Source organism: Triplophysa rosa, linkage group LG4, assembly GCF_024868665.1.
Source record: "Triplophysa rosa linkage group LG4, Trosa_1v2, whole genome shotgun sequence".
NCBI lineage: Eukaryota > Metazoa > Chordata > Actinopteri > Cypriniformes > Nemacheilidae > Triplophysa > Triplophysa rosa.
In genome coordinates this window covers 6770036-6796886 of record NC_079893.1, presented here as the reverse complement: position 1 = coordinate 6796886, position 26851 = coordinate 6770036, and the positions used below count along the sequence as shown (strand labels likewise).

Here is a 26851-nt window from a genome sequence, read left to right as displayed (position 1 = left end):
GTTGCGAGAATTTGGGACTCATGGAACCTGTTGCAAAGAGAGGGCGTTCTGAGATGTGGGAACGCTTTTATTCGCTTTCTCCCAATAAGGTTATTATTATATTTGCCTTTTCATGTGAATCATAAAATGTATTACTTAAATCACTATCTTTTGGAAATAATATACTGTATATGGCTAATTACAGCTAGACAAAGGTAGACTCCCTCGTAATGAGTGCTGAAAAATAATTGGAACATGTCTTCATTTTTCATATATTGTTTTGGGTAGTAATGTAATAATCTGTGAAATAGAGTGAATTATTTGTATTAGAAAAATGGGCCAAACTGTGTGTCTGCATTCATTTATTTGATTCATTAGTTGCAATAGTTTACAAACAAGAAAAATGTCCACACCCACAAAACAAAACGTTATCTTTATTGTTTTGACTTAAAAATATGCATTGGAACAGATTGTTGTCATGAACGTCATATACTGATTCTCATTCATTTATTAATCTCATTCATTTTTGCGTTGGTCTGTTGTGAAACATTTTGCGACACAGCTCATTCCCCCACTTTCACCAGCAGAGGTCCTAGTCGAGCTCTGATTTGAAAAGCTTCGAGTAATGAACCTTTTTCCGAATCATTTTTTTTAAAGCTTGGTGGTTCAAAAAGCTTCACGTCGCCACCACTAGTAACTAAACCCTTATTTTAATAGGCAGTCTTGTTGGTTTTCATTTAATTTCATAATTTAACATTTTCTTAATATTTTCTTTAATTTAACGTGATCGTTTTTTTTGTTTGCTGTGGGACGAAACGTGAATGAACAAACGTAAACGTATCTCGTGCACTTCCACCACGCCCACCTCTTGCAGAGCCTGCTACTCAGACCGCAATATGTTCACCGGCGAACTGGCAAAAAAAACAGGGGATGTACGTTAGCGAGAAGCGATACGGACAGTTCGGTGTGTCGTTTTTTACGGAGAAGTTTTTTTCTGTCTGAAGGACTGAGATTGTGAGAACTTGGGAAGGATGCCGGAGTCTGTGTGGCACGTGGGATTTCTCACTAAAGCGTGCGCGGCGGCTACTTTCCTCTGCGGGCTGTACATAATCATAACAGTGTTTTTAACTTCAGACTCTGAAACCAATAAGTACATAAACTACCGCCACAGGCAATTGTTTTTTGATTTAAACAATTCACTGACATTCAATTTTACTGAAGGAATAACCGTACTAGACCTGTTAAAATTCTACAGCAATGCAACAGCAGAAACGGACATAGTTGAACTCATGTTTACGAATAAAGCTCTAGAGCCATGTCCCGAGACGTCTCCACTTTTAGGTAAGTTTTTCCTCTTACCCATTTATCAGTAACGTTACTTAGTTTATTCACTCAGTTTGTACACTATGGTCTCAGTTTAGTACCCATAAACATGATATTTTTGTAGTTAAACTTTGGTAACTTACCATTTGCCTATTATGCTTACTTCACTTTTACAATAATAAAATCACGGTTCATGTTTGGAAAGAGTGTTGTTTCTTGAAATATGAATAAAGTCTAATTGTAGTAATATTAACTAAATTAAATGTATAAAACCTTGTCTTATGTGTTATGATTTTGTACAATATTTGTGGTACAAAATGGACAAACCACTACACATTCGACAAAGGCACATATACACATAGGCAAACTACAGCTTATTTAAATATACAAAAAAGCCATAGGAAAACAAAAAGCTTGCAGGTGATAAAGCATGAATTGGCTACAATTTTGTCATTTATCATATTAATATTGCTCTTGCAGTAATATTTTGAAGCCATTCACGTGGTCTATGACTTGGTGAGCTTTGCGTAGCCTACATGTGTTGTGTAATTTTAGGTAAATTCTGTCCAAAACTTAGCTTCAGTTTACACACTCCAACACGCATACAAAATCTTTCATGTATCTTTTAGAATATGTGCCAATAAAAAGTCAATTCTTCAGAACGGGACACCACTTTGGTCATTGTTGTTAATCTTTTCTACATCTCCAGGTCCTTTCTCATATGTATAATTAATACATTTTTAATAGAGATGCACCAATATATCAACCCAGTCTCACGGCAGTTCGTGGCATAGACACGAAATTTGGAATCTATTCATTCGTGTTCATGGACATGAATATCCCCATTTTTTTGTGTCAGTGAGCACGACCTTTGTTTAATGTCACTCAGCATGACTTTTTTTCGTGTCACTCGGAACAACTTTCAATACACAGACTGCGTGTGTATTTACATTTATATATTTATAACCTGATATCAAAAGAAGTCGTACATATTTTAGGATGTGGCTAACCAACACCTTACTTCATCCCAAACCCTAAAATCACAGACGCAAAGGCTAATTTTGATAAAAATGCGAGTTTCACGAGGTGGCAAAACAATGATTAAATGGCTCCCCTAACCCCGCCCCTAAACCTAACGTCACAGAGGAAAATCATAAGTGAAAGTGACCTGTTTTTGAGATATGGTGACAAAACCCGAAATGTGACCTCTGCATTTAACCCATCCAGTGAGTAGTGAACACGCACAGCTAGTCGTGAACACACATACACTGAACTGGGAAAGCAACTGGATTTGGAGCTGTGTCTGGGAATGCTTATTTATTCATTTTATGTTGAAAGACCTGCTGAAGTGTCTTGAAATGTGCAACTTTTTTTCTCGATTCAACTGAAACAGGAAGTTGGGCGGGACATTGAGTGGCTCCTCCCACGATGTTTTAAAAATGGATCCATTTTGGTAGAAGTAATTTGTTTTCTTCCTACATGTACTTCTGTCACTCACCACAGCTTGACATGAAGAAGTCAACTTTGAAATATGACTATATGGGCTTTTTTTCCAAACAAATGCCATCACATATGCTTATAACTTGAGAGCCTGGTGACAGAGCTGGGCTGGAGTGGATTTAAAAAGACTTTTATTATTATTACTACTAAGATCTTGCATTCTTATACGGATGAGAAATGGGTCTTTGTCATGTGTGCCACAACTCTCACTTTTCTTCTCCCCGTTCCTCCCGCAGTGGGTCCAATGCAGGTTGAATTTTCTCAGCCCATGACTTTGGATCAGGTGCGTACGGAAAATCCACAACTTGTTTTGGGAGGCCGGTATAAACCGAGAAACTGTGTGGCTGTTCAAAAAGTGGCCATAATCATCCCATTCAGAAACAGAGATGAACACCTAAAGTATTGGCTCCACTACCTCCATCCTATCCTACAGAGACAGCAGCTCGATTATGGGATTTATATCATACAACAGGTAAAACACTCACTTACAATTTCCTCATGTAATTAAATGACAGCGCAAGTTACACAGTTTACATACGGACACATAAAGCATATCCACATTCACACACAAACAGTAGATATGATCTCTATACAGATTAACATACAAGATTACACTGTAAAACATTTCTGTAGAAATTACAGTTTTACTGGCAGCAGTTGCCCAGTAGCTTACTTTAGATTTACATTTATATAATTTACTGACAACAGTTTGTTCAAAGATAAATGAACATTAAATATTAACAAGTCTTTACCTTTACAGAAAAAACAATAAAATAACAGCCTCATGCAAAGCATTCTGTAAACCAAAATTATTAAAAAAAAAACAGAAAAGGGTTGATGAGGATTTCTGGTTCCCGGAATGCTTTGCAAATAGCTGCGTAAGTACAGCAAAAGTTAAAAGTAAGTGAGAAAGATTTATCAGATGGTGAGCAAAATCTGAACAAATACAAAGCCATGACAAGACAAACGTGACATGGAAATGCACTTTGACACACTTTGACTTTGCATAGGCACTATTAGGCAGCCAACTGACATTTAGAAAGAAAAGGAGAAATGCATCACCAAATATAGGACATACTATGAAATATAACACCCGTTTCTTTCAGTTTGTTTGTGTGTGTTTTGTAAGCCATTTATGTAATGTAGTCTGATACACTGGAGTTTTTTTACTTTCTAAACCTATCATCTTCAGTGTCATCTCTTTGGTTGTAGTACCTTTTTACTCTCTTAACGTAGGATTAAATTAAAAATAAATTGATGTATGCCTGTGCTTAGTTTTCAATCTGGTTGTATTTCTGTTGCATGTCGATAGCCATCTTTCCTGCTGGTCTCTTGCGCCATCCACCCCTCCTTTCACTGTTTGTATACCATGTTGTATGTAAAATCTCTATGCAAAGTGGACGTAGACAGACGCATATTTGTTTATTTTCTTTGTGGGTATTGTGTGAGTGATTTTCTTCTGCAGAACACAAAAGAAAATAATTTTGGCTGAGACATTTCTTAAACCTATAATAAATAGATTTCATTTTATTCATTTTTCAAGCTATACAGTCCTAAAAATGAAAGTTCCTAAAAGGTTCTTTGTTAGGCCATATGGTTACATAAAGCACCTTTAACTGCCACAAAACGTTTGTGTTGCAAAACACACAAAAAAGTTTTTTGAATGGTATCAAACAAACGCTTCTATGAAGAACCGTTGACCGAAACCAAAATTGATTCTTCAATGGCATTGCTGTGAAAAACTCTGAAAGTGATATTTCACCCAAAACTGAATCATCATTTACTCACCCTCTTGTCATTTCAAACCTGTATGACTTTTGTTTCTTCTGCAGAACACAGAAGAAGATATTCTGAAGAATGTTGGTAACCAAACAGCGGCGGCACCCATTGACTTGCATTGGTTTTGTGTCCATACAATAAAATTGAATGGTATAACCATTTTTGGTACCAACATTCTTCAAAATATCTTCTTTTATGTTCTGCCAAAGAAAAGAAAGTCATACAGGAATGAAATGACAAGAGGGTGAGTAAATGATGACAGAATTTTCATTTTTGGCTGAACTATCCCTTTAATAGCAACTTTGTTGAAAGTATTCAAACTAGATATTTGAATATTCATTGAAAGCATTCACAGACACAATCTAACACTGATTTGCTTGATGATAACCTGACAGCATCAAGCAAATTACTGTTTTTATAGTAGAAAAGATCTTACATTACATCTATCTGCATTGAATCTGTGAGCAGTGGAGTTTCTGGACACTTTACCATCCAAACAGAATTGTTTTTACTGTTCTTTGCCACATAAGTCATGATATCAACCCCTTAAACATTGTTTTGTTGTACTGCTTGTTCAGGACGGGCAGAGCACGTTCAACAGGGCGAAACTGCTGAATGTGGGATATGCAGAAGCAGTAAAGGAATACGATTACAACTGTTTCGTGTTCAGTGATGTAGACATCGTCCCAATTGACGACCGCAATACATACATGTGCTCCAGCCAGCCGCGCCACCTTTCTGTGTCCATGGACAAATTTGGTTTTAGGTAAGGTGAAGCTCCACCAATTAACTTAGTCTGAAAGCCCTAGACCTATAGTGAAGATGTTCTGTATTGTTTTATAGTATATAAAAATGTAAATAGATATTACAAATTATATTCTGTTCTATTGTATTTAATTCCATATGTCTGCACTGCGTTTGAAATGAATGGGATGATTTTATCAGCATGATTTGAGATTCTCATTCAAAAAAGTGCTCAGCTGGAAGCAATGACATTTGACTTGTGTACAAAAGAGTTACTTTGAACAATGTCTCAAATTTGCTTATATTTGATTAATGACTCGGACACTGTGCAGACTGTTTCCTATTCATTTTGTCATGATGTTTCTTGTTTTTCAGATTTTGAGTCTAGAATTTCAAAGACTATTTTTTTTTTGCAGTGCAGTAAAAATGATATATGTGATCCTGGTCCACAAAACAAAAGAAGTAGCATTGGCATATTTGTAGCGATAGCCAACAATACATTGTATAGGTGAAAATTATAGATTTTCTTTTATGCCAAAAGTCATTAGGAAATTAAAGATGAGGTAACACACACAGTTTCTGCCAATCTCATATTAATATTGAGTACCTATACAGTAGTATTGCTTACTTTGTATCTTCGAAGAGTACTTAGTTTGATCAAATTTATAAAAGACAGATACAGCTGGACGATTATTTCCTGTGTCATGAAAAATTCGGTCCCGGTGTGAATTGTGTCCGCTAAGGAGCATGAGCATAAAAGCTTGATGTAACATACACGCCAGTCAACATATGCTTAGCAAACAAAAAACACCACTTTTGATATTTTAAAATGACCATGGTTTTATTTGAGTAAATAGCTAAAACAGTAAGAACGAGATTTGTTTGATTTCACAACCCATAGCCTCATTTATGTACTATTATATGAAGCATTTAGTGAAAAAGATAATATTGGTAATTTCAACAAAGTACTAGCGACATAAATCATAATGTAATTTTGTAAGAATTGCAATCAGGCGCTAAAAAGAATAGCCATTAGAAGTTCTTTTAGGCAACAGAATCACGCGGGGTCCTAAAGGGGACCGATTTCGAGAGGGGACTCGATTTGTCATGACACCGGAAAAAGACGGGTGCCTGGAGGCGTGCAGGGGGAGCACACAATACATCATTGCATTGATTCACTTTCTTGTTGTTTACATTATGCACGTACACGCCGCTTGCCAACAAAACACAGACATATGAATTAGTTGACTTACCGCGTGCGGTTCATGTCTGGCATCTTATAGCACTGGGACCGTGCCATCTATCAGTTTCAAACGATCTCCAAATCCAACGTTACATCCACCGTTTATATAACATTCATCACTGAAATGCAATGAGCAAACAAACACTGATTAACTGAGTGAAGCGGCATTGATGGGCGTGCGCTTTCTCACACTGGCTGGTTGACGCATCGGCGTGCTCTTTCCATCGCTGGATGACGTGTGGGCGTGCTTTTTTCCAGGAGAATTGTCCAATAAGGGACTAAAAACCCTTGTTACGAAACGGGAATCCATGTTTGGAAAAAACTTTCCGAAACCTGTACGAACCCTGGCGGAGTGAATCGAGCGCAGAAATACTACGTCATAGATCCAACTCGTTTTTTGACAAGTTGACCATGTTAAGCTTGAGAAGCCAGCACGTTTAACAGTGTAAAGAAGTCAGAATGCATGACATAGCCTGTTACCTCCATTTTAAGTAAAGATCATGTTAAAGTCACCATGAAATCAAACAAATTCTAAGTGTTTTACACAGTGTTGCAGTGATTACTATAAACGATATACAGTATCTGTGCACCATTATTTTTTCAAAATTAATTTGCACTTGTAATCTTTAATCAAAAACATTAAGCTCCTCGCGCCCTCACAACAACAACAACTCTACACCACATGACGTCAGCAACTTAAAAGAGGTAGGACTATACTGACTGTCCAATGGTCAGAGGCATTTTTAGCCCTCCAGGCATTTTTTTTCTTTCAAATTTCAGAAGCTGTTTCACTCAGATATACTGTATGTCACGATACGGAAAAGAAGTCAGTCGCAACTTCCGTTTCATGGTGACTTTAAAAGATATTTTGTAAATTTGCTACTGTAAATATATCAAAACTTTATTTTTGTGAGAGGATGCAGCAAAATCGCAAACAAAAATGGCCAGAAACACGCCTACAAACTTGGCTATTTGGGAATTACCCACTCAAGTTTGGTATCTAGGTAAAGCTTAAAATGTCCGCTTTTGAGTTCATCTACTCTCCACAACGTTATTAAAGCGGTAAGCCAATAGAAAGACTTAAGACATACCTGTTTCTTTATAGCAATGGCCTACTACAGCGCCTCTGATGGACAACTTTAAAGGTGATTTTCATTTTTTTTTGCATCCTCACATTCCAGATTTTTAAGTAGTTGTATTTCGGCCAAATATTGACCCTTATGACTGGTTTTGTGGTCCAGGGTCACAAATTATAAACTAATCTATATGTTTCCATTCTTTTCGTTTATTCATCTTACTTGGTCAACATTGAAATAAAGACAGTCCAGGTCTGCCCCTGATACACTAAAAAAAAACTTATTTACATACCCAAATGACTTTGGGAAAAGCACAAATCCAAGCCTTGCATGAATTAGGTATTCTGTTATTTTATTTTTACAGTCTATAATGCTAGTGTTGAGATATACTGACAGGATGTAATTGACCAATTCCACCTTACCTGCCAACTGTTGTCCTCTTGGCTTACTATAAAACATGCTTGTTAAATTACGTCAAAGGGTTTGTGTGTTTAGATAATCCTAAATGGAAATTATGCAAAATATACGGTAAAATGCGCTTCCTGGGGGACACATTATAGTGGATAGGATAAACACGGTTGTCACGGTCCTGTCTGTTCCCAGCCTGTTTCTCCCGCATTTCCCATTGGACTCTATCTCCCATCATCCTCCACGCTCCCTCACCAGTCCCTCGTTTGTTGTCATAGCACCTGCCAGCCATCATGTTCATCACTAAGGCTGTATATATACTCGCCTCTGTTCCCTTGTTCTTTGTCTCGTCTTAATTGTAATTCACATATGTTGCCTGATGTTATTTACTCCTGTTTATCCCTGTTTTGGTTATTAAAGTATATTTGAGTTCTTGCTCCTGTGGGGAGTTGCGTGACAGAAGACGAGACCTCCATACAATGGATTATTACTTCGGCTTCACCTCTCCAGAGGACATTCTCCAGTACCAGCTCTGCCAAGACGGCCATTCTCTGGAGAGGTATGTGGAGGACTTCCTGGAAATTTGCCATCGGGTGAGTTTGGATGACTGCTCCGTAAATACATGCTTTCTGATGGGATTGGATGATGTCTCCCATCAGTGTTTGTCCCCGAAATTCCGGGACAGATCCGTGGTTAAGTTTATCAGTCTTCTGAGCCTTCCCAAGAGTCCTCTCAGCCTTCCAAGTCTCCAGAACCCTCAGAGCCTTCCAAGTCTCCCAAGCCATCAGAGCCTTCCAAGTCACCCGAGCCTGATGTTGAACAACACATACCTGCAAGTTGGAGTGGTTACTGCGATGTGAGAGGTGAATTTCAGTTGGTCGTCGAACGTCACCCCCAGGTTCCTCGCAGACATGGCGGGTGTTATAGTTGAGGATCCAAGCTGAACGGTAAGGTGGTGTTCAATGGATGGGTGGGCCGGTATAACCAGGTGTTATGTCTTGGAGAGGTATGATGGAGCCACTATGTGTGGCATACCGTCTGTGGCTGTTAACGTTGTTATGTGGGTTTGTGCTGTTTGTGTCATTTGTTGTTCAAAATGTTGACTCTCTACTGGTGTATGATCGCCAATCACTACTGGATATTAAATTTTCTGCCAAATATTTAGTAAAGTTTGATCATGATGGACATAAAACACTACCCCCGGCATCTCAACTTACCACTCTGAACTTCGGACAATTGCTGCTACTTAAACTCCCCGCGAACATCTGGATGAGGAGGAGGAATAGCAATTGTTTATAAGAATGTTTTTAAATGTAAACAACTATTGCTATCAACCCAGTTCAGCAGCTTTGAACTGACTTTATTTGAGCTGGGTCGCTCCCACAAAACGCTGTGCGCAGTGGTCTATCGGCCTCCCAAATACAATAAGGACTTTATAAATTAATTTTCAGATTTTTTGGCTGATATTAAGCCTAAATATGATCATGTCCTTATTGCTGGGGGATTTTAATGTCCATGTGTGTTGTCCTGATAATACAATTGCAAAGGACTTTCTAAACGTCATTGACTCTTTAAATTTTGTGCAGTCCGTGCCTGGCCCCACACATGAACGCGACACACGCTTGATCTTGTTTTTTCTGTTGGAATGCCTGTTCTTAATTTTGAGATGTGACGCAGTATTTTCTAATCATATGCCTGTATTATTTGAGATTCCTTTTGCCTGGAATACAGTAATACAACCTCATACTGCCGGTCGGCCCTGTCGCACCATTAAGTCTTTATGTAATGACTCGAAGGAGCTTTGCGCATGGTTGCACTCTACCTGTCAAACTGTTATGGATACTGTGGCTCCATTGAAAATCAGGCAGCCTAAAACTAAAAAAGAACTATGGCTGAATGACACGGTTTGTGCTGCCAGGCGCGAGTGCCGTAAACCCGAGCGTAAATGGAAAAGGACAGATTGCATGTGTCACTTCAAATGTTAAGGGACTGCTGGTGTCTTTATCAGACAACTGCGAAAGACGGTAAGAGAAAATATTTCTCTGATATTATTTTGTCAAACTGTAACAAGTCTTATGTTTTGTTTAAGACTATTGACTCAGTTATTAATGCTCCGCAAACTGGCTTTGTTGGGGCTTCTTCTGCTGTTTTTTTTTTATTGATAAGGTCACCCTCAACAGGGTTTTAATTCATCGCCTTCTTACAAACCCTTCAGTCGCTGTTCCTTCCTCTAATATATTTGATAGGTTTGAGCCTGTGACTTTGTCAGTGCTACAGGAGACTGTGAGCCATTTGAATCCCTCAGGTTCTCCACTTGATGTTGTCCCTCCTCGACTCGTTAAAAGTTTTTTTTCTACTATTGGACCAGCTGTTCTTGCAGTTGTAAATGGAAGTTTGTCCTCAGGTGTGGGCCCTGACAATTTGAAACATGCAGTAGTACAACCTCTGATTGAAAAACCTGTTCTAGATCCTGTAATTATGGCAAATTTCAGGTCTATTTCTAAATTGCTTTTTCTTTCAAAAATACTCGAAAATATAGTATGTAGTCAATTAATGGACTTTTTGGAAAATCACAATCTTCTTGAAGTTTTTCAGTCCTGATTTAAATGTCTATGTAACAGGGTTCAGCATAAGGAAGGAAGGAGATAGGATCGGCTTGGCTGAGACTTAAAGTTTATTCACAATAATTAATACAAAGGTGCCCAATGCGCGTTTCAGTACTCGACAATAACTCAAAATATCGCTCAGTGTAAGTTTTCCGTCTCTGAGTGCTCCCAGGCATTGAGTTCCCAGCCGGTCTCTCTCTCCCTCCTCGTTGCCTCGAGCTGCCTTTTAACCATCTCCTCACCAATCACTGGAATGAGACACAGGTGTTCATGATGTGCACTTGACCTACTTAAACACCGCTCGTCTCCTGCCTCCCTCTCTCGTTGCAGACCTCGCTCAACCACGCCCCCTCGCCACAGTCTACACAGGACTGAATCGGCTCTTATAAAAGTTTTTAATGATATATTTGTAGCTACTGACTCTGGTTACTGTGTTGTCTTTGTGCTTCTTGATTTAACTGATGCGTTTGATACGGTGGACCATGAAATCCTGATTTCTCGTTTGGAGCAGTGGGTGGGCATTAAGGGCAAAGAACTCGAATGGTTTAGGTCCTATTTGACAGATCAGACTTTTTGTGTTAGCTGTGGCGACTCTGTGTCTTCCTCTGCCCCTCTCTCTTGTAGGGTGCCGGCGTGCCGCAAGGCTCAGTATTAGGTCCTCATCTCTTCTCTCTTTATTTGTTTCCACTTGGATCAATAATTAAGAAGCATGGCTTGTCTTTTCTGACGATAGTCAGATTTATGTGTCTCTTAGAAAGAGTGACACTGTTAGATCACTTTTCTACTGTCTCGATGATGTAAAGGCCTGGATGGCACTTACTTTTCTAAGTTTTAACTTATCTAAGTTTTTGGAGGCACCACTGGAACCCCTTTGGTTGATTTAGGTTCCCTGGCTCAGTACATCAAGCCAACCATCACTAACTTAGGGGTGAAAATTGACTCCAACCTTAACTTCGACAGCCAGATCAAGTCAGCTAAGTCAGCTGGCTAAGATAAAGCCACTTCTTTCGAGGCAGCTATTTGAGACAGTTATCCACACCTTTGTTACCACTCGGTAACAACTCCGTAGAATGTCCTTTCTTGAAGCCGGATTGTTGACTGTCCAGAAGGTCATGCTGTGAGAGATAGGCAGAGAGTTGGTTGAATACTACCCTTGTGGGGGCCTTTGAAAGGAAAGGCATGAGTGAGATTAGTCTGTAGTTGCTGACCACTGAGGGGTCGAGTGTTGGTTTCTTGAGTAAAGGTGTTACCGGGGCTTGTTTAACCCTTTAACGGGCACACTAAGAAAATTTATTTTTGCTAAAAATGTGTTTCTGGCACCACATTGAGCAACTTTTTCAGGTTTTTTTGTCAACCAGCTGGTTGACTTGCCCAGTCAGGGTAATTCTTGGAATGAACTCATTTGTGTTTTTTTATATATAAAAACATAACAGACAGTAGATGTCTGTTAACAACATCCATGAATTTATTAAAAACATTTTTAACACTTTTTTAACACTTTTATCAACTTTTTATTATAACATCCTATAAATACATTGTAAAAAGTGCAACAGTCCAAGTAATATAATATGAATTCAATAAAATTTAAAGTAAACAAAAAATAATGATAGTAAAACAATAAACATAATAAATAATTCTTAAGTTATATTACCAATAATTTACTCCATAAACGGAAAATCAAGTGACAATCTAAACCAGTGGTCACCAACCCTGTTGCTGGAGATCGACCGTCCTGCAGACTGCAGCTCCAACCCTGCTTCAGCACACCTGTCTGTAATTATCAAGCAAACCTGAACACCTTGATTAGATAATTCAGGTGTGTTTGATTGGGGTTAGAGCTGAAACCTTCAGGACAGTCGATCTCCAGGAGCAGGGTTGGTGACCACTGATCTAAACTGTATGACATATCGCTTATTGCTCCCTGAACTCTCTGTAAGTAGCTTTGGATAAAAGCGCCTGCTAAATGACTAAATGTAAACTAAAACCGATACAAATATGTCCGTCCATCCTTTCAATTACATAATTACAAAGACTTATAAACGTTCTTTTTTATCAGAGTATTGAACAGAAAGCTCAATGTTTATAGAAAACTACACATCTAGACAGCTGTAGCTATATCTACTTGTTATTCCAAAAAAAAGCTTGGATACAATGGTTATTATGAACTAACAGTTAGCTAATGTAGCGTCCAATTCATTTTACCCTAACTGGGCAACTCAACCGAGTGGTCACACACATTTTCTGAGGTTACATAGATATTTATTTTATCACATTTTTTTTCAGCTTTTCAACAAAATATACTGTTAAAAGGTCTAGAACATGAAATCGGATAAAAATATATATTTCCTCAACTTTTAGCGTCACTTGCAGCAAGTGTTTGAAGAGACAGCACCACATCAAAATACATCCGGATTTTTTCAGCTTCTTGGCTTCAAATATATCCTTGCCTCACTGCCACCCAGTGGATATAATTGGCATTATACACTTTATTTAATGAGGGCTTTAAACAGTGGTGTAGTCTAGTTTTTTGTAGTGAGTATACTCTGATTCCCCCCCAGCCTACTCACCCGTCCCAGACCGACAACCTATGAGCACCACCACACTTAAGAATGCATAGAGTATGCCTCTATATGTCATCAAGAGCATTCTGAAAGATTTATTGCAAGTAAGATTTCAATAGACAATGACAGCTGGGGTGACTTGCTGGTTTTGTTAATCACTGTCTCTCAGCCAGTTAAGAGTTTCATTTAGCCTTAGAATGGTATATGTATACAATCCCTAAAGCAAAGGTTTATCAGCTGGCAATTTTCAATGCACATTTGTGATCCATGTGAAAACCCAGCTATTAAGTTATTTATTTGTGATATACTATTTCTACATAAACCCACCCTGCTAAAAATAGTATTACTTAAATTCTAGTGGTTTTTAAAATACCATTATGAATCACAAATCTTTCTATTACAAAATAAAAAAAAATGTCCTGGGCTTTATTGGTTGTTCGATTTTCTCATTTGCATCTATTGTGTTTTGGGCAGGGTTCTATTATTTTTTCAGCAGGGCAACCAACATAATGTAAAGAATATCCTGTGAAAGTATAATCTTTAGATTTTAATTTTGTTTGATTTTGACTGACTAAGGCCATTTCAAAGACTTGCAGTAAATCATATTGAAATAAATGGTTGAAATCAAACTCTAAAGCATGTCACTAATAACTAGATTTAGCCTAGTTTTCACACACTGGGTCACACTTATGAGTACAAGTTGTCTATTATTGACATTGATAGTTAAGTATAATAATTAACAATGAACTTTTGTGCAGTTTTATCAAGCACCCGTTGCACTTATAGATTGCTGGCAGTGTCTAGCCTGACTTTCACAAAGCTGGCCAGGAGTTCTCATCTCTTTCAACATTGTATTATAAGTTATCTCTCCCTTTCTGCCTCATTTATTGATTCACCACACAAACAAACGTTAGTGAAGTTAGCTAATTAGATACAATTTAATATGCCAACAATCCCCTTACAGTTATGTTAATGATGACAGTGTAACAAAGTTCAAAGTAAACGGGAAGAAGGAGGTGGGAACCGGCGAACATTCAACCAAACTTTTAATAAAATAAACAAACAACAAAATGAACGTAAAGTGCCGACAGCTCCCTCACTGTCGACTGCCGGCCACACAAACATAATAAAACATAACATAAAGTCCAGGCCTGGTTCTCTCTCGTCCTTCACTGCTGTCGCTCCTCCTTTTATGCTTCCGGAGCTCCTCCATGAGAGATGCGAGACCAGTGCAATGCGCAACTGGCGCCGTTCCCTCATGGCCCTCGTCCCACTCTGTTTGTCACATACCCCCATCGCCCTTCACAGGCCGGGGGGTACCCCTGAGACTGCGCTCTACTCCCCCCGGGGGCCAGTCTCGGTGGCCGCAGCACCTGGGGGTAAGGACAGACGAGACGAGAGAAAAGGAGACGGAAGCACAAGGAGCAACAGGGACAAGAGGGAGAGAAAAAAAAATCTTGGTCCGGTTCCCAGGCACACTGCCGCTCGGTCCTCAGCCAGCCGAGAAGCTCTTCCTCGCGGTGCCATGCGATGGTACCGGATGCTCGGTGGACAGGGCAGCCGGCAGCTCCTCCCCCGTTTCCTGCTCCTCCCCTTCATGGCGGACAACAGCAGGCTCCGGCCAACGGCTAACGGCAACGACTCCTCTGCTCCCTCCCAGACGGCCGCCACCCCACCTCGGCCCAGGAGCATGGCAGCGAGCTCTCCGTCCCACCCGATGCATACTTGCTCCAGCACCACCGCCTCGGGCAGCCACTCGTGGTCTTCACTCTTCCGACATTGTGTCCCTCCTTCCTCCCGGGTTTCGGCACCAATGTAACAAAGTTCACAGTAAGGAAGAAGGAGGCGGGAACCGGTGAACATTAACCAACTTTTAATAACATAAACGAACAACAAAACTCCTTCACGGTCGACTGCCGGCCACACAAACATAATAAAACATAACATAAAATCCAGGCCTGGTTCTCTCTCGTCCTTCACTGCTGTCGCTCCTCCTTTTATGCTTCCGGAGCTCCTCCACCGTTCCCTCACGGCCCTCGTCCCGCTCTGCTAGTCACAGACAGATATGCAAAGTTTATTAAAGAATACGCAGTGGTTTTAAAAGTGGGGGCGAGTGATCAGCAGAAGAAGAGAAAGTTTAATACACCGGCGAACAGAGAAATGCGATTATGACCCCGGGTACAGCGTAGTATCAGCCTCATCGGGCTCATTTTCTGTAACACTGCTTCAGGGGCAGGCTTACAAAAACACTGAAATAGTGGAGTTTAAATGCTTGCTTTTCATGATATCCTTTGGTTTCATATCGCTTGGTTACACCGATGGTGCAAAAGTCAGTGCGTCTCACTTTTCTGACACAAAACGATGTTATGGGTATACGGAAATCCTTGATCTTTTGTAGTGGGTATACAGCGTATACCTGCGTATCACGTAGACTACACCACTGGGTTTAAAGACAAACAGCTAAAAATGGAGTTGGGTGAGTTTTAATTACAGCAATTTGATCGCGAAAAAAGGTCAACCGCATGGTTACAATGCACGTTAAAGGGTTAAATGAGGTGGGGACAGTACCAGTGGTGGTGTGAGTTGAGGCAGTAGAGACAGAGAGATAGCATGTAGGAGGTGGGAAGGGAACGGGATGAGGGGACAGGTAGTAGGCCGGGTGGAAAGGAGAATTTTGGAGACATTAGTCTCCGAAAGGGGAGAGAAAGAAGGGAGTTGAGGATAGCAAGGGGTAAGAGAGAGGTCAGGGATGCGTTGAGCAGAGAATTGCCTGCTGATGGTCTCCACTTTATCAGTGAAGAAGTTGGCAAAGTCATTAGCAGTCAGCGAGGTATTGGCAGGAGGTGGAGGGGGACAGAGAAAAGAGGAGAAGGTTGAGAAAAGTTGATGCGGGTTAGTTGCAGTTTGGGTTTTGTTTTGAAAGTACTTGGTTTTGGCTGCAGAAATATCAGTAGCAAAGGAGTTAAGAAGATGTTGACACTTGGAGAGATCAGCAGGGTCTCTAGACTTGCGCCACTTCCTCTCCGCAGCCCTTAGCTTGGTCCGATAGTCGCGAAGAGTCTCTGAAAGCCAGGGGCAAGAGGGTGTAGCACGTGCAATCCTAGAGGTAAGAGGGCAGACACTGTAAAGACAGGATGTTAAGGTGGTACAGAGACTATCAGTTGCTTCCTCAGCGTGGAGAGATCAGTAAAGGGATGTGGTGGGTAGGGAGGAAGACACCATGGATGAAAAGCAGGTGGGAGAGAGGGAACGACGATTACGACGAAAGAAACAGGGTTAGGGGTGTAAAGTGAGATTACAGATTACTTTTAAATCTTTAAAATCAATTTGGCATGTTACCAAAACATTTTACACAATGTAAACCCTTTAGATAAGCGTAAAGACAAACAAGCTACAAGATTACAAAGAGGGTGTATTGGGTCTTCGGGTGTGTCCGTGGAACTTCTGACAGGTGAAACTATGAGCGCTTTTCCACCATCACGCCGAATCGTTCTAAGCACAGTCTGAAATGCTTACAGTTATGTTTCCAAACTGTTCTCAGCTCGGAATTTTCAGCACGGTCCTATAACCGTGGATACACCTTATACCTATAACCTATAACACAGGATAACCGATGTATTATCCGAGGCAGCCTCAAAGTAGCAATCTATTTTTGAGCCCTTAAATGCCCTTTTGATATAGTTACTAATAAGAATGTAACTCTTACTCTAAATAAAGTTTTCTAGCATAAAATCCCATTCTGTTATATCAAAATGATTTTATCCTCCATAGATATCACCGATTTCGGTATTTTTGCTTTTTTTAAATTCAATTACATGTAATAATCTTGGTTAAAAATGAACAAACATTAGTTAGTAATACATACCTAAAAGCATATTAAAAAACTGTGCCCTTACACTACTTACACTGATTCAGTAAACTTCGAATAATAGTTTATAATTTGAGTGTCAGAACAGACTCCACGGGGAATTTTTAACTTCATTTGACTTCAACACAAAAAAGCATATATAAAGTATCCTGTAGTTTTAGGTTTCAAATAGAGGTGGCGCTATAGACGCAAATTTTATTGGCATTTTAAAAAGAGATATGTCTCTTACAAATATCTGAAACATTATTCCCATCTTCTTTTGTCATTTTTGGAGAAGTATATGTTCACTGTGAAAAAGTTCCTGTCCTCTCCTAAATTTTATATGATAACTAAACACACTAAGGTGGAATTAAAATAAGGTGCTAAGTAAAGGATCAAATATAAAATAACCAAGTATGTAAATATAAACATTGACTGATATAAATAATTTAAAGCAGCATTAGAAACCTTTTGAATTACCGTTCCCCCATGTGGTTGATGAGCGCAATTGTCTGTTACCAGTGTTGTAAATGTATGGGATCAGAATTGTTGCAATATTCTGAATAAATAAACTATGATCCGCAAATAAATATAGAGAGTTTCACAAACATTTTTTAAATCCACATATGCACAAAAAGCGAACCATAAATATATGTTAGACGTTCCACAAAAAGAAATGGAATTCACAAATAAATACAATGAGATTTGCAAATAAAAAATATTTACAAATTTATTTTAATGGCATTTATTTGTAGATCGCTTTCTGCACATTTGTGGATCGCTTTCTGTGCATTTGTGGATCGCTTTCTGTGCATTTGTGAATCGCTGCATGCATTTGTGGATCAGTGCACACATTTGTGGATGGCTCTCTGTGCATTTGTGGATTTTGAAACATTTCTAACGTCAAGACATGCGCACAATCCACAAATAGGTGACTCCGCCCACTATCTACGCAAGCCAATCGGGTAACTTCCGCTTTCGTTGTCCAATAGGGCACGTTCTAACTTCCGCCAATCACGTTTTGCTCTGCACTAAGATTCAGGGAGCTAACATGGCGGCTAGTGGCGGTCTAGAATGCGTGATATACTAAGAAATGTGAATGGCCTCTTCTTTATACTACTCAGTAATGATTGTTTGTGTTTATATGCATTGTCCATATGTTAGTAACAAATGACTGAAACGTTTATGACTTGATAACAGCGTGCACGGACTGGGGACTGATTTGGTCTGCTGCAAGCCAGCCGTTTTATTGTCTTTATGTATCATTGCAATATATTGCAATGCGCACTGCAGCTGTCGGTGTACTACCAGTATAATGATGGCAGAACTAACGGGGGGGAAATCATCAGCACTGTGAATTTCTATGTCATTCATATTCAAAATAAAACGTAATTTAATCAGTCATCTCGGTTTATCCCATTCCTGAATGATCTCTGCTGCTGTGGCTAAACTGTTCTGTATAGGCTACTGTCTAACTCTTTGCCATGACAAAAATGATCACTGTAAGAAACACTACCCATAACATTAACAATAGTAAGCGTTGTCTTTTTAATGGTAGCAGCGTAAGTAGGCTGTATTGCAAGATGACCATGTGGGACAATTCTGTCCACAATTCCCCACATAGAAATACTGTAGTAGTATAATACATTTACTATCATATGAACAGCTCATATAAAGTTTCCCATAATAACGCAAAGAACATACATCAGAATCAGAAGGAGCTTTATTGCCAAATGTGCTCTACGCACGAGGAATTTGTCTTAGTGACAGAAGCTGCCAGTGCACATACAGTTGAAAGTGACAAGTGACAAGACACAGGTAACAAAATATAAAAAAATAAATATGTAATAGACAATACACATATGAAAAAAAAACAATATATGTCAAAAGAGCAGCGGATGATATTGTATGCATGTGCTACATATACAGTATACAAGTTATAAGGTGCTTTATACAAATTGTGTAAAGGATGGGATAGCTGTATGATATATTAAATCAGTAACATATGTATAATAACTAAATATGAGTATAAGTGAGTAGTTTAGTATTGCACATATTTATTGAACAGTGGGGAGAACATTTAACTGTTCAACTGTTCATGGGGTAGATGGCCTGAGGGAAGAAACTTTATTTGGCTGTTTTGGTGCTCAGTGCTCTGTAGCGCCGACCAGACGGCAGCAGTTCAAAGAGAAAGTGTGCTGGGTGTGAGGGGTCCAGAGAGATTTTGCGAGCCCTTTTACTCGCTCACTCTGGAAGAGTACAGTTATTGCAGTGGGAAGGGTAGTACCAGTGATTCTCTCAACAGTCCGAAATATCCGCTGTAGTCTTCGGAGGTCTCAAGTGTCCTGAGCATGTAAACTGAAATTGAGAGAGAATATGTCGCCTCTAAATGCAGCAAGTTTTAAATGACTTCATCGATCAACACAAAGTTACAATGGTAGAAAACTTTAATAAACCTGATCGCTTCAACCCTTAAAACAAGTATTGTACGTCTCTTGATGTACACGACGTGGAGGAGCGATTTTTTTATTAACGGACTGATTTGACCCTACCTGAGCATGCTTGTTTTTTCTAAACAAAAACATGTAGAACAAAATAATTGCCTTTTGTATTGCAGTTAAAGTAAAAAATTTTTATTAAAACTGCGCATCGTTCTGTTATAATTTTTATCGAGGTTCTGTAAATTTGCACCAACCAGCCCAAACAATTTGCTTTTGTTTTCATATATTCATATTTTTCTTATATTTAACTTCAGCTGGTTGGGCTATACCTTGGTTATTGCGTCTCATTCTTCAGTGTTCTGCATTTACCAATAAATAGGCTACATAAAAAGTACTTTGTTTTAAATTGATATCTTTATCATTTAAAAACCAACAATGTATGCTATATAATAACCCCATTTAGGAGCTTTTTTAGGCCTATTTGGCACTAAATATAGAAGGAATGCGTTTATAATATAGCAAACTGCGCTATTGAACTGTAAAAAAGACAATATCACCGCAAGGAAAATTCCTTCACAGTGGCAGCGCTACATTCCCGACTACATTACAGTACATTACACGTCATATGTCTTTAGGATGTGTGTGAACGCACGCACAGGTTCCAGAAAATCACTGGCAGTGTGAACCAAAATCAACCGATCCCATCATCCCGGGACACGTCTTCCGCATATTTCCGGGATCTCCGTATGAAAAGGGCTTTACTGAAATGCCTTGTAATATCCAGTGCCTTTTGTGCATTTGTATGGAGAACCCATTAATTTGTACAATTAGCTTCAATTCATTTTTATTTGGCAATTTTATATTTTGCTTCATACTTTTTTCATCGAAGAGAAAAGTTGTGTTGCCTCCCTTGCGTTCTTATTGCCCCCGTTGTTTTTATTTGCCAATGAATAAATGAAATAAACTGTATTTTAAAGCTGTCCTATGTGTCATTTAAAAGGCAGCAATATATACATAATTATAACCCAACATTATTGATTTATTTAGCACCAGGAAAAATGGAGACGTATATCGTGTAACACGCTATACTGAGAGCACTGCCACAGCCCTTATTATTAACTACAGTAAATTGATTATCTGCAGTTGTATACCAATAATTACTATGGTAAGGTTCGAAAACACAAATTTTACTAGGCCTACATCGTTTACTTTTGGGGTTGCTGTGTGAATTTGAGAATATATTGTGTGCACAAGATCATAGTCAAAGGATCGACATCCCTTGTTGTGGCAAGAGTTAGACAGTAAACAGAACAGTTTAGCCACAGCAGCAGAGATCATTCAGGAATGGGATAAACCGAGATGACTGATTAAATTACGTTTTATATTGAATATGAATGACATAGAAATTCACAGTGCTGATGATTTCCACCACGTTAGTTCTGCCATCATTATACTGGTAGTACACCGACAGCTGCAGTGCGCATTGCAATATATTGCAATGATACATAAAGACAATAAAACGGCTGGCTTGCAGCAGACCAAATCAGTCCCCAGTCCGTGCACGCTGTTATCAAGTCATAAACGTTTCTGGTAGTACACCGACAGCTGCAGTGCGCATTGCAATGCAAACGCTGCGCACCTTGAAAGGAGGCACGCGCTGAGTGTGCGGCGCAAACTAGCTGCTTACCCATGCAGTATCGGGGAAACAGATTATATTTTATCGAATGCCAAAATTGGAATTTATCACTTTGATACATAAAGACAATAAAACGGCTGGCTTGCAGCAGACCAAATCAGTCCCCAGTCTGTGCACGCTGTTATCAAGTCATAAACGTTTCATTCGTTTGTGTTTATTAAATTTATTAAAATAAATTTGTAAATATTTTTTATTTGCAAATCTTACTGTATTTATTTGTGAATTCCATTTCTTTTTGTGGAACGTCTAACATATATTTACGGTTCGCTTTTTGTGCATATGTAGATTTAAAAAATGTTTGTGAAACTCTCTATATTTATTTGCGGATCATAGTTTATTTATTCAGAATATTGCAACAATTCTGATCCCATATAAATGTCGCTGTATAAGCTTCCTATGGGCAGTGTAATAGATGTGAATTTGTTTAGTAAGCTGATGGAACCGGCGAATGCAGAAACGTCATTTGAAAACTATTTCAGACTCTTCCACGGGCATGGGATGGGCGTGGCTTTGTGTATCGACCCGAAACTTAAAGAGTGGTTTTAGCCGCTAGGAGGCTGCTCAGGCAGCAGTGTCAGTAGAATTCGTCCGGTTAACAGTTGTTCAAATCCTAAAATAATTTTAGGTCGAAAAACAACATATTGTTGCTCCTCACATCAAATCACTTCCACTTCACTTTAAATCAGTGTTTCTCAAACTTTTTCTGCCATTCCCCACTTTGGAGGTAGGGAAGGGTTCCGAGCCCCACCTGTCCCCAATCTCCCCAACAAAATGGTAATTATCTTTTCACTCCATGTCACAAATTTATCCATTGCTAACTTTTATACCCGCTACCGCCTACTGTCTCTACACATTAAAGTTTTTGTTTCGCTTCAATTAACAATCCAATGTGAAATCATTCTCGTAGGCTACTATGGTTCCACATGACATTTTCTTCGCAGTCTGATGTTGTTTTAAGTAAGGCTTACATTAAAATGTGTCGTTGTTTTGTTTTGAGTGTATGGTCGATAAATAAAGGAATTAATGAGATTAATAGAGAACAAAAATGACAATTTTTTGGTCGCGCCCCACTTGTCATGTCTCTATTCCCCACCAGTGGGGCCCGCCCCACACTTTGAGAAACGCTGCTTTAAATATACAGCCACGGAAATCATTTAAGAGACCATTTTAAAGCACTTATTCAGTGTTTCTGAATTTACCATTTATAAATATGCGTTAGGTAAAATGATCATTTTTGTTTCAATCTGTGAACTACTACTAATATTTTTACCAATTTTTGAATAAAATGATTGTTTTTATTTGCAGAAAATTAAAACGGGAGAAACGGGTCACAATAACATTAAAGATTCTCTGTATTTTTTCAGACGTTTTTCAGATTTTTTCAGAAGTTCATATTCACGTTTAAGCAATAAAACTAATATTTGTCCGTGAACAGTATTTAGGAAAAATATATTTTTCATGTGATAACCTGGATTTTTATCACAGTTTTCACGTGTCTTGTCATGCTGTCAGTCTTTCACATTGCTGTTGGATGACTTTGTCACTCCTGAGGTTTGATTTTGTTGAAATTCAACAGACACTGGACTGGAATGACCACAATACATCTAAAAATGCTGATTTGAAATGAAAATTTGGAATGGGCTCTTAATTTTTTCCACGGCTGTATATATATATATATTATGAATTGATTGACTTTGTCGAGCTCTTTTGTGAAAATCTGAGAGCAGAGTTTTAATTTGCTTTTATTGCTTCCCCATTCATCCATGAGTGATCTAAAAGTGATTTTTCTTAAAATCTGTCACGTTAGACCTCACAAAAACCTATATAATATGGTATTTAGGGACAAAATGTTCATCAAATAATTGTAGACTTAATGTTTGAAACTGTAATTTCACACCTGTCCTTATGCCTTTCGCACTCCACAAGTTTCATCTCACATGATTTTCGTTCATCAATTGGCTGAAATAATCCTGTGAAGGAAAAACAAATCTCTTGTGTGTTCGCTGTGAATGGGTAAATGAACTGTGTAGTATCCGATTGCTAAATTACTTGCTGGGGTATTGATGTTGATCTGTTTTATGTGGTTTTAATCTGCTTGCTCTGCACATGAAAAGAATATAAATGGCATTGTCATTCGAGTTTGTGTGCGCCCACGTTTTTTTTAAAGAATGCAGCCTTTCCCACCTCTTTTTGTTTTTTCCAAGTTTTTCAGGAAGTTTGTCTGGTCGGAATTAAATATTAGATAATTTTTTTTGTAAATCTAATGTTGCTTTTGTGTCACATCAGATGTCTAGAACAACAGCTACTCATTTCTAATTGACAGGATTTTTCAAACGACTCATTTTCATAGCAGGTTCAGAAATCGCACACAAAAACATTTCCCAAAATTCTCTTTGGCAGCTTAAGCATCGAAATCTCAACCTGTTGTACAAACTTTGTGAGATTAATATGTTTTAAAGGTTTATTTTGATGTTTGATTTTTTTTCAGATTGCCGTATTTGAATTATTTTGGGGGGGTGTCTGCAATGAGCAAACATCAGTTTTTAAAGATCAATGGCTTTCCCAATAACTACTGGGGCTGGGGAGGAGAGGATGATGACATCTTTAACAGGTGAGCAAATGGAATTTTAAATTGTGATTGAATGAACTGCACTTGAGTATTTATACAGCAAGCTTCTATGATGTTTGGCAAGCACTAAATAAACAAAGTTGGTAAGCAAATGTGTATTATGATAATTATTAATAATATAAACCTTTTCTGGTCTTACATTACAGTGATTTTATATAACAAAACCCTGCTAACATTACGTTATGAAATCGTATTTGTGAATGTTTTAAATGTTCCACTATGTAAAAAGTAAAATGATTTTTTTAAAGAAATGATAGATAATGTTGATAAAATAGTCTTGCAAGAACGTTGTTTGATAACTTTGAGGGAACCTTTAGAGAATGTTACTTCTAAGAATGTAAGGGGGGCATTAAGCACTGCGCAGGATTAATATTACAGGCTTATTATTTTCAAAGGCTTAAACTTCGAGGCATGAAAATATCAAGGCCGAGTGGAGACATCGGTAAATGCAGAATGATCCGTCACAACAGAGACCAGAAAAATGAGCCAAACCCACAAAGGTAATCTTTCAAACAAAAACGTGCCCACGCAGAAATACAAGGCTAAATGAAGATCTTAAGCGGTCTATTTTCGTTCTACAGGTTTAATAGAATCGCCCAGACAAAGAGGACAATAAACAAAGATGGCATCAATACCCTCAAGTACAAAGTCATACAGATAGAAAAAGACAAGCTCTACACCAAAATCACGGTGGACATAAGCGAGCCATGAGACATCTGGAGCTAAGAGACTTTTAGCTTGCTTTCACTTTTCAGTGAAAGAGCACCTCAGGGATCAAATACTGTACTTTTAATATAAATATATACAAATATTTCTATAAAATATAACATTTTATAAATTACATATATATTTAATATTATAAGTGTCTCTAATATGGGATTCAAATCTGTTTTGTTTATTAGACTTTATTACACGGCTCGTTAGAATGCTTGATTCTGATTGGTCTGTCGTGACATTTGCAGGTTCAAAATGCTCAAAACTAATAACACACGGTAACCCGGATGCAGCAAATCATTTTGACAGTTTTTTCTTGACAAATTGAATATAAATATGTATAAATATTATATTTTAATAACGTACATAACATTATATTTTACAAATGATCGAACCAAATTGCCTGCTCGTGACATTTAAAACTGAAAGTAAACAGCTTTTCCTCGCGGAAGGTCTGCATTCGGTAAAAATGAGCTAATAAAATATTTCTAATTCACATTTCATGTTCAGTTTTTTTTACTCATGTGGCAAGTAGCCGTGTAATAAGCGGGATAATGTGCAAGCAGCCTCCGCTTTCGGGTCCTGATCACACTGTCGGGGCTTATTTCTGCGATAACAACCGGCTGCCTGTAAATTATCCCTTACTTATTAGACTCTTCTGGGCTCGTCTACTGTTTAAAGTTGATCCTGGATGAATAATTATTAATTGAAATTCAGATATCACACTGTACGCTTATAAACCTTGGTTGTGAGTTACAGTGTAAAAAGCCTACATAACTTTTGCACACTCATCACAAAACTAAAAGCTTTTAACAGAGTTTGAATCCAGTCTGACACATATTTTGGTATATATACAATATGCATCTGTATCCACCATTACACCCAGCAATTAAGTATTGAGCAAAAACGACCTTTTGTCGATCTTTAATATTTGTACCATAGACACGGATTGTTGTAAAGTGTTACCTGTTACTTTTTTAATAGAATATAATTTTGATTGGTGGAGGAACAATTTTCACTTTTGATATCAAAGAAATTTCATACTACTGATGTATACATATTGATGGGAGAGTATTGTGCTTATAGAATTAATAAAGAGATTTTTAAACGCTTTTATTGGAAATTTATTTCATTATTAGAAGTTACCCCTAATAAATAAATAAACATGACTGACTACATATCAAAATGTTTATTATGCATTGAGCCAAAATTAAATAAATCCCTTATTTTTTATTTATCATTTTTTATTTTAAATGGGTTTGTCATTTAATGTCATTTATTTGAGTTCACACTGCTTATAAACGTCCTCGACACCAGTCTCACGAGAATTTGTAACGTTTTTTCGTGTCACTCAGCACAACTTTCAGTCTAAATTTATTTAAAAGGAATAAACCCTCTATGACTTTCTGTCTTCTGCAGAACACAAAAGAAGATATTTTGAAGAAAGTTGGTAACTCAACAGCACTGGCCCCCATTCACTTGTATTGTATGAACCCAAAACCATTGCAAGTGAATGGGGGCCGGTTAACAACATTCTCTAAATATCTTCTTTTGTGTTCAGCGGAAGAAAGAAAGTCAAACAGGTTTGAAATGACAAGAGGGTGAGTAAATGTTGTCAGAATGTTTATTTTTGGGTGAACTATCACCTTAAAACAGTCACTGAGAGACACGGTTAGGGTTGGGAATCGAAAATCAATTCCAATTTAGAATCGGAATCGAAAGGCTAGGAATCGGATCGGAATTGAAAGGAATAGGAATCGGATACTTGAGATTAAAATTTGAATTCCTCTTATCAATTCCTGTGTGCATATTTTCAGAAAAGTACATGCGTTGCATGATCTGCTGATATCTCAATAAAAGCCCTTATGAAAATTATCGATATTTTTTACTATAGTAAGCATAGTTTAGTTATAGAATTTGCATTAAAGCACAGGAATCACAAATTAACCATAGTTGCATTATAGTAACTGCAGTTTAACCATGATGTAGTTCAACTATGATAATACAAATTGTAATAAATCAGAAAAGGTGTGTTTCTATGTGTAAATATATACAAAACGGTGCTCATAAATATATAAATATATTTTGCAAACAAGTCAATAAGCAGGCTAAATGACCATACAGGTTGATATCTAAATGTTTTACTTCAACTGTGGAATCGAAACTGGGAATCGATAAGAATCGAAATCGATAAGCAGAATCAGAATCAGAAATAGAATCGATAAAATTGAAACGATTCTCAACCCTAGACATGGTATGTTGTTCTGTGGCATCTGGGCTTATCTTGTATTGAAACTAATCCATT

The 26851-nt window shown here is 38.1% G+C and overlaps 1 protein-coding gene across 1 annotated transcript; it reads left to right on the top strand.

Moving 5' to 3' along the window:
- The first annotated feature begins 980 nt into the window (after positions 1-980).
- b4galt1 (UDP-Gal:betaGlcNAc beta 1,4- galactosyltransferase, polypeptide 1) lies at positions 981-24592 on the top strand. The gene is made up of 6 exons (XM_057332278.1): positions 981-1320; positions 3039-3274; positions 5160-5347; positions 23692-23814; positions 24228-24332; positions 24414-24592. The coding sequence occupies exons 1-6, from the start codon at positions 1011-1013 to the stop codon at positions 24541-24543; spliced, it is 1092 nt and encodes a 363-aa protein (XP_057188261.1). The 5' UTR covers positions 981-1010; the 3' UTR covers positions 24544-24592.
- Positions 24593-26851: the final 2259 nt, after the last annotated feature.